The following is an 18,918-nucleotide window of genomic DNA, read 5'->3' as shown; positions in this document are numbered from 1 at the left end:
TGCTCAACATCACTCATTATCAGAAAAATGCAAATCAAAACCACAATGAGGTACCATTTCACATCAGTCAGAATGGCTGCAATCCAAAAGTCTACAAGCAATAAATGCTGGAGAGGGTGTGGAGAAAAGGGAACCCTCTTACACAATGCAAACTAGTACAACCACTATGGAGAACAGTGTGGAGATTCCTTAAAAAACTGGAAATAGAACTGCCTTATGATCCAGCAACCCACTGCTGGGCATACACACAGAGGAAACCAGAATTGAAAGAGACACGTGTACCACAATGTTCATCGCAGCACTGTTTATAATAGCCAGGACGTGGAAGCAACCTAGATGTCCATCAACAGATGAATGGATAAGAAAGCTGTGGTACATATACACAATGGAGTATTACACAGTCATTAAAAAGAATACATCTGACTCAGTTCTAATGAGGTGGATGAAACTGGAGCCTATTATACAGAGTGAAGTAAGCCAGAAAGAAAAACACCAATACAGTATACTAAAACATATATATGGAATTTAGAAAGATGGTAACGATAACCCTGTATGTGAGACAGCAAAAGAGACACAGATGTATAGAACAGTCTTTTGGACTCTGTGGGAGAGGGAGAGGGTGGGATGATTTGGGAGAATGGCATTGAAACATGTATATATCATATATGAAACGAATCACCAGTCCAGGTTTGATGCATGATACTGGATGCTTGGGGCTGGTGCACCGAGACGACCCAGAGGGATGGTACGGGGAGGGAAGAGGGTGGGGGGTTCAGGATGGGGAGCATGTGTATACCTGTGGCGGATTTATGCTGATGTATGGCAAAACCAATACAATATTGTAAAGTAATTAACCTCCAATTAAAATATATAAATTTATATTAAAAAAAAAACCTCAACATTCAAAAAACTAAGATCTTGGCATCTAGTCCCATCACTTCATGGCAAATAGGTGTGGAAACAATGGAAACAGTAAGAGCCTTTATTTTGGGGGGCTCCAAAAATCACTGCAGATGGTGACTGCAGCCATGAAATTAAAAGATGCTTGCTCCTTGGAAGAAAAGCTATAACCAACCTAGATGGCATATTAAAAAGCAGAGACATTACTTTGCCAACAAAGATCCATCCAGTCAAAGCTATAGTTTTTCCAGTAGTCATGTATGGATGTGAGAGTTGGACTATAAAGCAAGCTGAGTGCCAAACAATTCATGCTTTTGAACTGTGGTGTTGGAGAATCTTGAGAGTCCCTTGGACAGCAAGGAGATACAACCAGTGCATCCTAACAGAAATCAGTTTGAATATTCATTGGAAGGACTGATGCTGAAGCGCCAATACTTTGGTCACCTGATGCGAAGAACTGATGCAAAGAACCTGATGCGAAGTCAATGGAAAAGACCCTGATGTTGGCAAAGAATGAAGACAGGAGGAGAAGGGGACAACAGAGGATAAGACGGTTGTATTGCATCACCAAGTCTATGGACATGAGTTTGAGTAAGCTTTGGGAGTTGGTGATGGACAGGGAGGCCAGGTGTGCTACAGTCCATGGGTCACAAAGAGTCAGGCAGGACTGAGTGACTGAACTGAAAAGTCCAAATCTATTCCAATATACAGTATCATGTGAATTCAAATGAGTATAGTAACGGAAATGCATATTTTTTGAAAAAATAACTGTACATTACTACACCTGGCTCCAAAATGCTCCTTATTTATACTCTTTAAAATGAAAATAAATTTATAAGGATATTTTCACTTAAAATTTTTCTTAGTAAACTATGTATAACTAAACAAGAAGATGGTATGGGGAGGGAGGAGGGAGGAGGGTTCAGGATGGGGAACACATGTATACCTGTGGTGGATTCATTTTGATATTTGGCAAAACTAATACAATTTGTAAAGTTTAAAAATAAAATAAAAAAAAAAGAATTACGCTCCTTTTATCTTCCAGTTATTTCTAGAAATTAATTCACAGTGCACTGTTCCTTGTAATTAAAGAAACAAGTTATTATTTTAAAACTCCCAAACTGCAGAATTACAGTGAACTACCTTCAAAAGTAATTTTTCAAAATGCTAACTGATCAAATAAGATCAATAACAATGTGATATAAGTATATATGTAATTGAATGTCCTTAATTTTTTAAAGATAATTTTCCTTTTAATAGCCACTTTAGAAACCTGTATCAATAATTTCAGGAATAAATTCTTCAGCAATTCTATCCTCTTGGAAAAGATAAAGTGATATGGCTTAATATTTTAAAATAAGTGATACATCTGACATCTTAAAGAACCATACTTTTACTGCTTTCACCTAACTGTAAGATTATGGAGGGAGTGGGCAAGGTTGAGTAAGAGAAGACACAGAAATATCAAAACAGTGAAATAAAGCTTCCAAACAAATTTTCATTTTTCTTCAAGATTAAAAAAAAAGACAAAAAAAGAACTAAAAGATAAATTAAAAGCATAACCTAAAATAACAAATTACTATAAAACAAATCCTTAAAACAGACAAAATGGATAGAAAAATAATTTTTCCTATCTCACACAGACATATGATAACCAATATAAAGCAATTTGGTTTCAAGTAGAAAGTATTCATGCAACACAATTCCTTACCAATTTTATTTACATTTTAATGAAAAAGTAGAAGTGTGAGTATGCTCATAAATATCTTCAGGATTTTTTTTCTTCAAACAATCCAACGTATTAAATTAACAAACAGCTCTCTCTAAATATCAAAGACAATATTAACAAGTAAAAAGCTACTATTTCTGCTTTTTCCTGCTCATTTTTCCTGCTCATCTTACAGCTACAAGGCAGCAATATTGCCATCTAGTGTTCATATCAAATAAGTACTTCCAATACAAATGTCCTAGTTTTGTTTTGCACTTAAAAGTTAAAGACAAATTGTCATTCCTATATGGCAACCCACTCTAGTATTGGATTTTCTCCAGCCTAGCAAATCCCATGGACGGAGGAGCGTAGTAGGCTACGGTCCATGGGGTCGCAAAGAGTCAGACACGACTGAGCAACTTCACTTCACTTCATGGGCAAAAGCATAGTTTTGATGGATAAGTAAAAGGAGAAAAAAAGAAGTCAGTGAGAGATAATGGGGAGAAAAAAATACAAGGTACATGGGAGACGTACCTTTCTTTTGGATGCAATTTCTGTCACATTTTGTTCTTAAAGACAATATGTTTTTTTTTTTTAATTTTCTTTGATATTCTATTGACCGAACAAAAGTAAATGTAAACTTCCTAGAATTAGTTATACAGTCACCCTCAATATCCTGGGGACTGGTTCCAGGACACCACCCGCCAGCTCTCCATATCAAAATCTGAGGGTGCTCAAGTACCTTACATAAAAGAGCACAGTGTTTGTGTATAACCTAGTTACAACCTCCCACACATTTTATAACTTTTCTAGATTATCTTTAGTACCTGTTACAATGTAAATGCTATTAAATAGTTGTAAATGCTAGGTAAATATTGCCACTGAAGCAAATTCAAGTTTTTTTTTTTTGGAATTTTCTGGATTTCTTTTTTCCAAGTATTTTCAATCTGTGGTTGGTTGACACTATGGATGCAGAATCTATGGATATTTATTCCTTTGTACTATCTCCTCCAACCTTTGTATCCTAAATGGAGTCACTGAGATGAAGTACTAAATGATTTTTCATCAAATAAACAAATTAATTTAAAACAATATTTTAAATATACAAAATTTATCATTTTGAAGACTGCTAACTAGACGAGATAAAGAATGAAAAGGCTGAGGTCGTTAGAGCTGAAAAGAATTTAGCTTCATTAAAACACAAAGATCGATTTTGTGCTAAATTGCTTAAGTACAACATTATAGACATTACTGAAAACAAAGACCGGTGACACTGTTCATCTATAAAAGTCTCAGAGTAGCAAGTAGATCCCTAAATCAGCAGCCTATCATTGTTTTGATTGTCCATCCTTATAAACCTACATCTGCTGCTAGAAATGCTCTACCAATGTTAGGTAAATATGTAAGGTGTGACGTGTGGTAGTGGCAGTATTACTTACTACTACATCACAACTAAAATTACTACTACATCACAACTAAAATCACAACTAAAATAGCTGTAATTTTAGTAGTCGGGCTACCATATAACCCCACTTATTCTCAACTCATAGGGTGTGACACTTCACAAATGTGTGTCTTACGGGTCATGTTTCTCTAGTGTAATGGTTATCACATTCGCCTCACGCAACTGTGTCTTGTTTTTTTCTCCTAGTCCCACACTTTGGTCATATTGTCCTCCCTCTTAAAGTTCTATAAATACTATCCATCGGATATAAAATGTCAGCTAACTCTACTATTATTTTTCCTTTTTTATTTACACATTTTTGTACAACAAACACACATCATTTATATAAGTTAGAAATAGAAGTATTTAAAGAAAAAAATCCTACTCATTAACTTAGCTCTATTTTTCACCTTTACTGTGATGCCTTCAAGTTCTCTCCTCTTGTCCAATCCAGAGATGACCTCTTTTTACTGTAAACGTTGCAGCTGCACCATCTAGCATTCACTCACAGCCTTACAATACTACTTTTTATGTACATGTTTTTTTATCCCCCCAAAATATAAGGTCTCTTAAAGAAAGAAACTCCCATTTTTCATCCTTATATGTGTCTCCCACAAAAGGAATTTTGGGGCACCTAAGAAGTATTAATAATCATACATGATGCAACCATCTTTCTGCTCTGTTTAGAAGTACTGTCTAGTTCACTTCTCTAGGCTTTAATTCTTGAACATTTACTCAGTCATAGTGAGAAAGTCATTTCACCTCTTGAGGCTCAATTCCTTACAATAAAGATCAAGTATTACATATTAATAAAATGTACAATTTGACTAAAAACTAATTTCAGAAAAAGCATTTATATGTATTATAAACATATACATATAGATCATAAAAAATTCCTGTAATACATATTAAAATTTTTTAAATTATCAACATTATGGCAACCATACACCTACCCATCTAGCTATTTATATAACTCAATAACTCACCAGACTCCCTTTCTCCAAAAATGTAATAAATGTATATACAATTTTCTATAAAGCTGACTCACATAAAAATTATCAGTGTGTTGAGCACACTGAGAATATACCTATTTTTGGTCACCAGAGACTTCTTTAAATGAAGCATTAAAGGTTACCATCATGCATTAGATTATAAAATCTAACATCTATTCACGAACCATATTTATTTGCAGTAAACTGAAATGTAAATATTATTTACATGTTTTCAACCTAAAAACATATACATAAAACAAAATGCTAACTGAAACATCTGAGGTGACACTTCTTTTCCGTAAATACTAGTGCCATCATTTGTCTTTTCTTCTATCCATTCACACTATGTGCCGAGTATTGTTTTTCTGAACCACTTAAGAGATCTATTGTGACTCTATATATTTTTTAAAATTATTTTATTTCTTTTTGGCTGTGCTGGGTCTTTGCTGCCATGCTGGCTTTTCTCTAGCTGCACCAACTGGGGGGCTACTCTACAGTTGCAGCGTGCAGGCTTCTCATTACAGTGGCTTCTCTTATTGCAGAGCATGGGCCCTGTGGTGCAGGCTTCAGCAGTTGCAGTTCATGGGCTCAGCAGTTGCGGCTCCCAGGCTCTAGAGCACAGGTTCAATAGATGTGGCACACGTGCTTAGTTGTTCTGGAGCATAAAGGATCTACCCGGACCGGAGACTGAACCCATGTCTCCTGCATTGGCAGGTGGATTCTTTACCACTGAGCCACAGGAGAAGTCTGTGACTATATTTTCAATGAATAGGTTTTTCTTAAATGTTAACAACAAAAAAAGAAGCTTAACTACTTTATAAAGGTCATGTTTCCTATTTTTATGCTACTGCTGCCATCTAGTGAAAATTTTGAGAACTTAATCATTTTGGAAACTATATCACTTTTTTAAAAAATGAATATTGCCAAGTTGCAAAGTATACATATGAGGAATAAGAATATTATAGATCATTTTCTTACAAATACATTTCTTAAACTTGTTCATTACATTTTTATATTTATATTTATTTATATTATTTATATTCAACAATTTAATCATGAAGTCACTTTTTAATCAGCAAGATAATCATTATTAAATTTCTTTATTAAAAAAAGAAAAAGCCTAGAAACATGAAGTTGTTTCTGTTATCAGTTATATCTTAAGTATATGTAAATTCAGTGATACCCTCAAAGACTATATATTTTGAATTTCAATTACTTACCAAGAACATTGTTCATTTTATAGTAGTAACATATGCAGACCAAATATCTAAATGTCTGGAACTCTACTGACACACTACCTGAAGAATTTCATAAAGATAAAGAAAATATATAACAGCCCTATCATTAAGCTTACCTGGGAGAAGATATTTGCTGTTGGAGCAACTCTGCTGTCCACAATACTATATAATATTGCTAATAATCTGTCTAATGGAAATGGTTTTGGTCCGAGGAGATGATTGCTTGTCTATAAGAAAAAAGAACATGGATTTCTTCTTACAGCAGAACACTTGCTTTCTGTATTATAAATTCCCAATAACAACATATTTATACTGTAAACAGTTCCCCATAGAGGCTAAGAAATCTAACTGGCAGTCTCTAAGTTAAAATTTTACCTGACATGATAATGATTTATTTTTCAATGGTGTCTTCAAGACGTTCTGACTTAGCATCAACAAACATGAAAGAATTCACAAGTCATCCAGTCTAGTTCCAAACATCACCCCTATTTTGCTGTTGTGACTCTTTAGAGTCCCTTGGACTGCAAGGAGATTCAACCAGTCCATTCTAAAAGAGATCAGACCTGGGATTTCTTTGGAAGAAATGATGCTAAAGCTCAAACTACAGTACTTTGGCCACCTTATGCGAAGAGTTGACTCATTGGAAAAGACTGTGATGCTGGGAGGGATTGGGGCAGGAGGAGAAGGGGACGACAGAGGATGAGATGGCTGGATGGCATCACTGACTCGATGGACGTGAATCTGAATGAACTCCGGGAGTTGGTGATGGACAGGGAGGCCTGGTGTGCTGAGATTCATGGGGTCGCAAAGAGTCAGACACGACTGAGCGACTGAACTGAATTGAACTGAACTGAACCAGATGTTAAGTGATTTAGCCAAGTCATTTGTCAAGATAGTGCACAATCAAAAGTAGGGTCCAGGCCCTAACCCCTAGACTATAATCTACTACTAACTCCTCACCACTTCTCTTTGTGCCACTTCCTGAAAAATGTACTTGTTCAACATTAACTGTTCTAAAAAGACAAGTTATAGTAAATACAAGCTTAGAAAATGAATGCAGTGTTTCACAGGATGTGAATAAGCTGTAGTTTAAAACAATGTAAAATTTATTAAAAATTTTTAAGACTGTAAAACGTTCATACTTGTCTACAGAGGCAATAATACAATTATTTCTTACTGGAAAACAGCAGTGCTCAAGGGTCTATAGATAATTAAATTAGACAATTATATCAGATAATTTTCGGAGAAGGCAATGGCACCCCACTCCAGTACTCTTGCCTAGAAAATCCCATGGACAGAGGAGCCTGGTAGGCTGCAGTCCATGGGGTTGCTAAGAGTTGGACATGACTGAGCGACTTCACTTTCACTTTTCACTTTCATGCACTGGAGAAGGAAATGGCAACCCACTCCAGTATTCTTGCCTGGAGAAACCCAGGGACAGGGGAGCCTGGTAGGCTGCTGTCTATGGGGTCGCACAGAGTCAGACACAACTGACGCGACTTAGCAGCAGCAGCATCAGATAATTTTAGTAGCAGTGTAAGAATTTAAGTACTCTATATGAGCAAGGACAAATAAATGGGAAGCTTTATTTACATGCATGGGATTAACTATTTCTTTAAAGAATAAGTTAAAAAAAAACCTATTCATAATTACAAAAAATGTAATTTATACCTTTTTTATACCAGCTACTTATATCTAAAAGATAGTTTAGAAATCATTTTCCAGGTCTTAAAGTTTATATTCTTTTCTTGTTAAATACTTCAAACATTTAGAAAATATACCAGTATACCCACCACCCAATTTCAACCACATCCAAATATTATGCAATTTGTACAAAAAAAGCATTCGGTCATGTTACAAACTGAAGACCCCTGCACCCCTTCCATATCTCATTATCCCCTTCCCTCTCAAGAAGAACTGTTCTCCAGAATTTGGTATTTTTATAATTTTCATGACAATTTTTAAACTACTACTATATATGCTGGCTTCCCTGGTGGCTCAGTGGCAAAGAATTTGCCTGCCAATGCAGGAGATACGGGTTCGAACCTTGGGTCAGAAAGATTCCCTGGAGAAGAAAATGGCAACCCACTCCAGTATTCCTTTTTTTTTTTTTTTCAGTTTATTCAATTGGAGGATAATTACTTTACAACATAATGATGGTTTTCGCCATACATCAATATGAATCGGCCAAAATATACACGTGTCCCCTCCATCCTGAACCCCTTTCCTACCTCCCTACCCGCCCTGTCCCTGTCACAGAGCACCAGCTTTGGGAGCCAATGAAGGTCACAGAGTTTGTCACTACAGTACTACCCAGCCTATCCTCATCAATGCAAAGTACATTCAAATATTGACTTTGATATGATCAAACTGCAGAATTTCAGGCTCTTATTTTTCCACACTATCACCCACACTTGGAGTCATAAATATTCTTTTTCAGTTTTGCTAATATTAAGGGTATAAAATAATATCCCAGTGTTGCTTAAATTTGCATTTCTTGGGACTTCCTTGGTGGTCCACTGGTTAAGAACCTGCCTGCCAATGCAGGGGTTACAGGTTCGATCCCTGGTCTGGGAAGATTCTTCATGCCACAGGGTAACTAAGCCCTTGTGCCTCAACTACTTAAGCCCGGGTACCCTTGAGCCTATGCTTCACAACAAGAGAAGCCACTGCAATGATAAACCCATGCACTGCAACTATAAAGTAGCTCCCACTCACTGCAATTAGAGAAATCAACATGCAGCAACGAAGACCTAGTGCAGCCAAAAATAAATAAATAAGTAATAAACTGTATATTTAAAAGTTGCATTTCTCATTAGTCAAAGTTGCACCCTCATTAGTCAATGAGGGTGATAACTGTGTCATGTTTATAAAGACACTTCAAGTTCCTTTTTGTATCACTCACCCATTTATTTACTGGACCTTTGCCTTTTTCTCATTTGTCTGTATGAGTCTTTAAAAATCCTAGATAATAATCATTTGTCAGTTGTATGAGTCCTAGAACAGTATGTCAAACATCACAGTAGGCTTTGGATTCAGGAAGTCCAGGAACTGGATGCTGGTGCTACCATAGAACTATATAATCTCAGGCAAGTTACTAAATTTCTCTTTAATATTCAATTTAATCATCTAGAAAATAAGGATAATGATAGTAACTACATTCATTAACTCATTTTGAGAATTAAGATCATACATAGAGTCTACAGTGTTTGGCTTACAGTGCTCAACAACTTTTATTATTACTATCATTATATACTTATTTACATTTTTTTCTTTTCCACACAAATGCCTCGAAAACAGATGTTTTATTTACCTTTTTCATTCCTAGCACTTTGTTAGTTTAAAAAATGAATGGATGAAAGGATAATGAATGAAATTATGTTAGAGGGAAGAAAGAAAAACATAAAGGTAAAAGTTGAACTATCTAAATTGGAACTGGTGTCCCTGTCCTCATTAACACTTAGAAGTGACTTGAGAATAGTAAAAATTACCAAATTCCTGACGTGTTGGGAGTAAAGTGGGAGGCAATTCAAGCTGAGAATCACACTGCAAAATGCCACCAATACTTTTCTAATTTTCACTTATTTTATGATTAGAAAACACATTTCCAATTCAAAATTAAAGTGTTCCAGTGCCCTGTAGGGCATATGACATTTATCTTCTTCATAGACCTGATTTTGGGTTCTATAAACACAAATTGGCTTCCCACCTAGAGAGAAAGTCAAAGTGTGAGAAATACCTCACTAGATTCACCACAGCTCATTAGAGAATGAAGGTCTGTACGAATAGAAGAAAACAGGTGAAAAAGAAAACCAAGTAAAATAAATGTTAGTGGAGATAAAAAGGAATCAAAACTGGTATCAAGTCAAATTAAAAAATATAGAGCCTGAAACATAAACTTGGAGTTACAGATATTTATACCAGAAAAAACTAAAACTAGGAGCAATTAAAAGAAGTTTAATTGAGGGGAACAGAACTATGAGCGAGGAAAGGAAAAATGTTGCTTTTCCATATAAAGTGAAGTGAAGTCGCTCAGTCGTGTCCGACTCTTTGCAACCCCATGGACTGCAGCCTACCAGGCTCCTCAGTCCATGGGCTTTTCCAGGCAAGCATACTGGAGTGGGTTGTCATTTCCTTCTCCAGGGGATCTTCCCGACGCAGGGATCGAACCCGGGTCTCCCACATTGTAGGCAGACGCTTTACCATCTGAGCTACCAGGGAAGCCAACCTGGTATCACATACACGCATTAGTTGAATTGAAAAGTAAAATCTTAAAAAAATGAGTACATCTCAAAAAAATGAAGGTACGTAGAGAAAAATACAAGTGAAGAACAAACACAACAGATTTAAAACAACTGTTAATGATAATTATTTGTATGGTTTGCTTTTTTTTTAAGATTAAATCAAATCTCCTTTAATTTAAATAAGGAAACTGAATTGAGCTCCTATGGTTTGCATTTAATGTTTGATTCCTTGATTAAATTGAAAGCTTCCTGAGAGCAGAGACAATGGTTCTTTTGTTCTCCACTTTGTCTGGAGCCTCTAGCAGAATGCTTGGCATAAAGTAAGCATTCAATAAGATTTCAAGAGGAGAGGCAATAAAAATACAAAGGAACTACTAAGTGTATACAGATTTTAGTAAGTTAGTTCAGATTTTAAAATGACATGAACCAAAGACAAGAGGCTACTGCAAAAATCAAATCTATAAGGATATCAGAAGAACTATCATTACCTAGAACTAAAATCACCCTCACAACTAAAAACACCCTCACAATGTCTTCGCTCATACAGTTCCCTCCATCAAGACTATCTTCCTGCTGCTGCTGCTGCTAAGTCGTTTCAGTCGTGTCCAACTCTGTGCGACCCCAGAGACGGCAGCCCACCAGGCTCCCCTGTCCCTGGGATTCTCCAGGCAAGAACACTGGAGTGGGTTGCCATTTCCTTCTCCAATGCATGAAAGTGAAAAGTGAAAGTGAAGTCCCTCAGTCGTGTCCAACTCCTAGGGACCCCATGGACTGCAGCCCACCAGGCTCCTCCGTTCATGGGATTTTCTAGGCAAGAGTACTGGAATGGGGTGCCATTGCCTTCTCCTAGACTTGTACAAATCCATTCATTTCACAAGGATGGTCTACAGTGCAAGCTCTTTCACAGTTCTCTCTGATCAGCATTCGTATATGTCCCTCCTCAACATTCTTAAATAATTTTCTGTCTAAAGAGTAAGGCCTAAAATCTCTTAGCTCTATGTTCATTCTTTGATTTTCTTCATTCATTCATCCAATTTATTCATTTGTTCAATAAATATGACCCAATTACCACCAAGTACTGAGATATAGAGGAGAATAGATGGGCTTCCTTCCCCTAACTGCCGAGTGAGGAAATTCTTCCACAATCTGGCCTCAATTGACTTTTCTCTCAAACTCACCATATACTACAGCCAACTGTATTTCATTATGTAATTTATAAATCCTATACTTTCTCACCTGTACTTCTTGGTATTTCTTCAATCGGAATATCTTCTCTGTCCATCTCTGAATATCTAATCCTCACCATTCTTGAGTGCCCACTCAAAATGCAAGCCCTATTACAAATCCTTCCCTCACTACCTCAGCCAGAAGTATTCCCTTCTCCTACCAATCCTTTATGACACAAAGCAGCTACACGCGTAAGAAAGAGGGTACAAAATCAATGATCTCCCTATAGCAGAGAGCATAATCAGAGATGTCTCAGTGAAAGGGCGAATTAGAAAAGTCTTTCCAAGCCAAGCAAATGAATTTGATAAGGAAATTTGCCTGCCAAACTCTAGCTCTGTGTGAATGGAGGAGAAAAGTCTTCCTTGATACTTTTAACTAGTAGCCAGAGCTAATTCTGATGTGGAGGCAGAATTCACAGTATCTTTGTGGTCTGAAAGCACCCAGGCAGAGAACTGAATTTCAAATGATCCCAAGTTACTGGTGTTTCTAAGTGCTTGCATAGAAGCAGGCGTAAAAATTCTCTAAAGGAACACACCTCAGGCCTCAAAAATGCCAACATTTAAGTTAAGCCAACAATTAAAAATAATAAAATATTCAGGAAGCAGGACATTATGTGCACAGGTCAGCAAAAACAGAAAATGTAGAATTAGACTGATTCTGATACTTTAGTGTCTGAGGAAGACATGCTAGAGAGAATGGAAACTTGTGTGTTTTTGAGCATGCTCTGTCATGTCTGACTCTCTGCGACCTCATGACTGTAGCACACCAGACGCCTTTGTCCATGGGATTTTCCAGGCAAGAATACTGGAATGGGCTGCCATTTCCTATTCCAGGAGAGAATGGATGAGGGGCAATATTTGAAAAGTTAATGACTAAGACTTTACCAAAATTAAAAAGGCATCATTATTCCAAATAGGAAGCAAATTAATGCCATGTACAAAGAAATTCAATCCCAGATTATCACAGTGAAATGCAAAGAACACTAAAGTAAAAGGAAAAGAGAACTTGAAAGCACCCAGAGAAAACAAGAATAACACAGGAATAACAGATTCACAGCAAGTGCTTTTTTTTTTTTTTAAGTAGCAAAGACAGTAAAACAATGTCCTCAATTTAGAAGTGTAAGCTAAGTAAAACGGTTTTTAACAATAAAAGAGAAACAAAACTCTCAGCATCCATAGTGCTAAGTCTATAGTTCAAACTCCTCTAGTTTCTGTCAAGAAAAGTCACAGAGAGATCCGAATAGACTAAATGTTCCTTTCACCAATTTCAATCTTGCCCCACAACTGTACCTCCAAAGGTGCATATTGCTTCTAATTCCTAAGCATTTCTAGATTCCTCAGGTCAAAACAGCCTGTTTGGGGCATTACGTTTCAGTCTTCCCTGATCTGCTTACTTGTGTCTGTTAGTTGCTCAGTAGTGTCCAATTCTTTGTGACCCCATGGATTACGCTAAGCTCCTCTGGCCATGGAATTTTCCAGGCAAGAATATTGCAGTGGATTGCCATTTTCTCCTCGAGAGGATTTTCCTGACCCCCATGTTGAAACCTGATCTCCTGCATTGCAGGCAGATTCTTTACCATCTGAGCAACTAGGGAGGCCCCTGATCCGCTTAGTCACCTGTAAATCTATCTACCAGTCAATTTCAAATTTTACAGATCTCTGATCTGCTTAGACCTTCTTAGTTTTACCTTTTTAACTTCTTCAACACCATATCTGTGGGTATTTCAAAGGGGACAAGAGGAATACATTCTATATTTAACTGAAAATTCCAATGTGACCTTTTTCATCTATTAATTCACTTAGAAAAAATTTTGTCAACTCACTTTTACCTCTAGAACCAGCTCAACTGAATTGTGCCTCCCCAATCACTATATTCTACATAATAAAATACTATTACATTATGATGGTGCCATATCAATACAAGTAACTTCTTATAGCCAAATGGCTAATACAATTATGCATTAATTTACTTTTAATAATATTCCAAATTCATAAGTTTTTTCATTAGAGAAATTACAACATAAATACCTTTTCATGTTTCTTTAAAAAATTGGTTTTCTTGATTTTCCCATGATGCTGCAATTAAGATAAATAATTTTTAAGATAAAAGATAGGACTCCATAAAACAGAAAGCACAATTTGTTTAAAACATGGTACACACAATACTAATTTATGTATCTTGGGCTTTATTATTTTATTCTATTTACTGCCTAAAATATCACCTTAAAATATCAACATATTTTAGACTTTTAAAATCAGATTTTGATCATATACAAGATTACTTTTGCATGTAAAGAGGTTTTAAAATAAAAGTGATACTTCCTAAAGAACTTATATTGATTTATTACAGCACATTTATTTCTATAAAAATAAGACTTTTACAAATATTAATGAGTTTTCATTCATTCTGTAAGGCAAGTTGTCAAGTCAAATAAAATTGAGAGCATTTAGTTAAGTACTTGGATTTAAGAGTGGAGAAAAAAACAGACGACAGTCCTTGCCCTCTTTAAATGAAAGACTAGTGGTAGAGACAGGCAAAAAGGAAATAGATAAAAATATATTACATTTAATGAGTCAAATTGCGTAGTTTTCAAAAAGAAAACAATTCTAAAATGAGATTTCTTTCCAATTAATATACATGCAAAGGCTCCTGAATGTTCCGGATAACAGTGTATGGAGCATATGATACTATAATAGGAACTTTAGAATAATAAAGGAGTTACCACCCTTTAAATTATTCCCATCCCTCTTATTTTTAACAAAACCTATTTATTCATTTTTAAATGTACAATTATTACTGAACTTCTCTGTGAAATTACCTAGCTCACCCATTTAGGTTGTTATCTTAAAGTGAGAAATAAAGAATAAATGATTCAAGGCAGAAAAAAAAATGAATAGGTGAAATTCAAGCATTCAGAGATTGGAGAAGAAGGAATTCTAGATGGAGAAACCAATGTAAAAAAAGGTTGGAGAGTTAGAAAAGCAGCCAAGACCTCGAAAAGAGAAAAGTTCAGTTTGACTGAATTTTTTATTAATTAGCTTGTAACTGTACATGTCTAGGATGTGTAGCAAAATGTATCTGGTTGCAAGGATATTTTTCACCCATTTGACATAATGAATTGGTAAAAGAGAGCAAGTGATTATATGGGGAAGAGCAGCTGAGTTCATTATGGAAAAAGAGTTGGTATTTCCTTAGGTGGAAGGTGATTGAAGAAATGGCTCATGCATTCCAAAGAAACTCTGTTTAGAAGTTTGTTAAGTGTGAGGAATGCTCTGTTGATGGATAAAGTTCTGAAGGCCTGTAGATTTTATTATCGATATTCATTTCAGGAAAGACATGTATTTTTTGCTGTCATTTTCAGACTAATTTGTCTTTCAAAATTCAGCAACCAATGCCACCTTCTCCATGAAGCCTTCTTTCCTCAACACTTGCTACAAGTTGTTTATCATATCAATCTTACTAGACACTAATTTATCTTTTTTGGCTTGTTTGCTCCATCACGTCTCCACCCCAAAAGTGGCACTCATTCATTCTTAAAATCCTAAAGAAAGTTCTCAATTAACATTGTTGATTTGCAAAGGTGAAGTGAGAAACAAAGGATAAATGATTAAAAGAAAACAAAATCTTTAAAGAATGAACCCTAAGTATACCAATCTCTTATTCTAATCTCTATCCCTTATAAATTTATAGGAGTTGAGGAATTTCAAAGTATTCCCTATTTCTTCAAAAATAAAGTGAAAAGAAATGATTACCTTAAGGAAAAACCTCTTGTCGGTTCTTGCTGGATTATAAGAAGCGAGGTATGCAGCAATTAGAATAAATTTAGAGTAGTACGGAAGTTCCACATGAGTATATGCTGAGAGACCTATACAACAAAATACTTTCATGAAGTATTTAACAGGCTACCATCAGATTTTAAGTATCATATCTTTTCTCACTTATGTATTGACTTCCATATGGTATCCTGTAGTCAAAAGATTTTTAAGTGCCCTGACCTTAAAATGCCATGATAATGATGGTGATGGGGCAAATATAATTAATGATAAGTTTTATTCATTCTGTTATTTGTTATAATGATATGCTCTGCTTACTCTGTTACATGAAGTCTAAATCCTAGCCATCCTGCCCTTCAAAGCTGCTGCTGCTGCTGCTAAGTTGCTTCAGTCATGTCCGACTCTGTGTGACCCCATAGACGGCAACCCACCAGGCTCCCCCGTCCCTGGGATTCTCCAGGCAAGAACACTGGAGTGGGTTGCCATTGCCTTCTCCAATTCTTCAAAGCTACACTCCACTAAACGTTCCATGATGCTCCCCTACCACACCAAAACAGAAAATTTATCTCTACTGTGAATTCTCACTTCATATATATTTATGGTCCATTTAACTTTATATAAAGAATTAATTAAACGTAAGTTATATTTCCTACTAAGCTTCAGTGTTTACTGAGGGAGATAAGTTTAATGTTTTTTGTATCCTTACAGTACCTTATACAAAAGAATGAAGGGATAAATTAAACAGTAGTCAGTCAGCAGCAATGATTTTTAGGGGAAGGGAAAATGGAATCTGGTATTTACTGAATATCTAGCATGTGGAAGACACTGTGCTAGGTGCTTTACTTAAGCATCTTTGAATCTTTGCAGTAATTTAATGGTAGGTGTTCTTTCCATTTTAGATGAAGACACTGAGTCACACAGGCAGTAGAGCAGACAAATTACTGCAGATTTTTAACTCCTGTATCTATTTCTTTCATTACAGCACACAACCGAAAATCATTTGTAGAGTATCTCAAGCATTTAAAAACCAAAACAGAATCTCAATATCACTTCATTTCATACCACTTTCCCCACCACTGGCTACTGACCCAAAATATTTTAGATAGTTTTTTGTTGTTGTTGTTGTTGTTGTTAAATAAAAGTAAAGTTCACCCTTAAATAATGGAGGCTATTTATGGCACCCCACTCTTATACAGTAGAAAATCTGCATATAACTTCGACTCCCCCAAAACTTAACTACTAATAGCCTATTGCTGACTGGAAGCCTTAATGATAACATCAACAGTCAGTTAACATATATTTTGTATATGTATACCTATATGTATTTTATGCATTCATGACATACTTAACTTTTCCTTAATTTCTTTTTGATACCTGTAGGCTATGCAGTTCATTCATGAGTTTTTCCAAATTGTTGAATATCTCCAAAAAAACTTACAATATATTTACTGAAAAAAATCTGTGTTATAAGTAGACCTCTGCAGTTCAAATATATGTTGTTCAAGGGTCAGCTGTAGTTCTATGGGATAAACCCAAGGTAATAGTTTCTTTAAAGGAAACAAAAGGACAAAGCTTTCCAAATATAACCAAACGAAATGTAATCCTCAAACTAAACATAAAATTGAACTTTATTCCATAAAACTCATGGAATACACATACATTGGGATAAAATTAGGTATACAAGTGATTGGTTTAATACAAGCATTTAAAGAAATATAAACTGCTTGGTTTTCACATGATATAATCCAACACGTAAAAAATAGAAAACTGGTATTCAAACTTCATTTCCTCCCATTACACTGCAGTACTGCTTAAAAGAAAACCAGTAATTAGAATATCATGGTGCCTTAAATCATTATTTAAAATATCATGGTAGCCTGTGGTCCAGTAGTTAGGACTAACTGCTTTCATGCCAGGGACCATGTTTGGTCCCTGGTTGGGGAACTAAGATACTGTGATACAGCAAAAAATAAATAAATAACAGTAGCTTGTAAATTATCTTTTATAACACTACTGATTAATGCTCTTTAGTGTGAACTTTGGTATCTTGATTATGAGTAATCATTGAAGTGTCTCTGGTAACTGTCTCAACAATTCCTTTGATACCTTTCAGTTGTCCTGGATCTGTGTCATCTTTCTGTAGCTTTTCCCACTGTGAACTGGAAAAAAAAAAATGGAAGGGTAATAATGGATTGAAAATATGTAAAATCAATATACTATACTTAAAGCCCTAGAAAAACAAAATTTTTTTGACTTGACAAAATACATTAATTACCTTATAAACAAGACAAATAATATACACATTGGTACCGCTACAAAATCACTTAGTGTATATTAGAACAATATAAAATTATATATCAATGCCCAGATGTTAATTTTTTTCAAAAATCTCTTTTCTTCTGATCACAATTATAAAGTTATCAAAAAGCACCAACTGATACTGTTGATTTAATTTAGCAAAAATTGTTATTATACATGTGTGAATGACAGTCACAGGTACCAAGGAAAATGGTTGTCATATACAGGGACAGTTTCAAACGGACCAGGATATATCACCTGGCTTAGAATATCCTTTCTCTATTACACTGCTGGAGAGTCTCACTGGCCCTTTATGCCACAATATGATAAAAAGGAACTACAAGCATTATATGTGCTATTATTAAAAAGGTAAACAGCTGGAACAAAAATGCAAACGGCCCTAAATACCAATTTTGTTTTCAAAAAGAGACAGAAAATAATCACATAAGAGATTCTGCAAACTAATCAAGGATAATAAAACATATATGTTTCCTATCAATAAACATAAATGGGTACATCCCAATAAAGAACAATATTTTCAGAGTACCTTAGTAAAGTAGGAGATCAAATTAGCAACACTGATTTCTTCGATCTACATCTAAACATACTATGCTGCTGCTGCTGCTAAGTCGCTTCAGTTGTGTCCGACTCTGTGTGACCCCAGAGACAGCAGCCCACCAGGCTCCCCTGTCCCTGGGATTCTCCAGGCAAGAACACTGGAGTGGGTTGCCATTTCCTTCTCCAATGCATGAAAGTGAAAAGTGAAAGTGAAGTCACTCAGTTGTGTCCAACTCCTAGCGACCCCATGGACTGCAGCCCACCAGGCTCCTCCGTCCATGGGATTTTCCAGGCAAGAGTACTGAGTGGGGTGCCACTGCCTTCTCCAAATAGATTACATATTAATTGCATATATAGCGATATATGTGTATACAGACATACTTGTAAAGATGATGATAACAAATTAGAAATTACCTATGTGATTAAGGAAAAAAGTGAAAGGGATAATGGGGTGTGAGACTTCTGTAATTTTTTTTTATTTTAATAATTTTAAGTTCTGAACTATTCTGATGTCACCTTTTACGTGTACAGCAAAC

At 35.6% G+C, this 18,918-nt stretch overlaps 1 protein-coding gene across 2 annotated transcripts in view; it reads right to left on the bottom strand.

Annotated features, from left to right (window-relative positions):
* ORC5 (origin recognition complex subunit 5) overlaps positions 1-18,918 on the bottom strand; it is a 93,352-nt gene that overhangs the window by 37,247 nt on the left and 37,187 nt on the right. For both annotated transcript variants that reach the window (XM_027539730.1, XM_027539729.1), the window contains exons 10-13: positions 17,633-17,685; positions 15,506-15,618; positions 13,781-13,828; positions 6,399-6,509 (exon numbers count right to left, since the gene is read on the bottom strand). In XM_027539730.1, coding sequence (XP_027395531.1) covers positions 6,399-6,509; positions 13,781-13,828; positions 15,506-15,618; positions 17,633-17,685 — 325 coding nt within the window. The remainder of the gene's footprint in view (positions 1-6,398; positions 6,510-13,780; positions 13,829-15,505; positions 15,619-17,632; positions 17,686-18,918) is intronic.

Source organism: Bos indicus x Bos taurus, chromosome 4, assembly GCF_003369695.1.
Source record: "Bos indicus x Bos taurus breed Angus x Brahman F1 hybrid chromosome 4, Bos_hybrid_MaternalHap_v2.0, whole genome shotgun sequence".
NCBI classification, from domain to species: Eukaryota; Metazoa; Chordata; class Mammalia; order Artiodactyla; family Bovidae; genus Bos; species Bos indicus x Bos taurus.
Note: the sequence above shows the minus strand (reverse complement) of the source record. Positions and strands in the feature narration are given on the sequence as shown.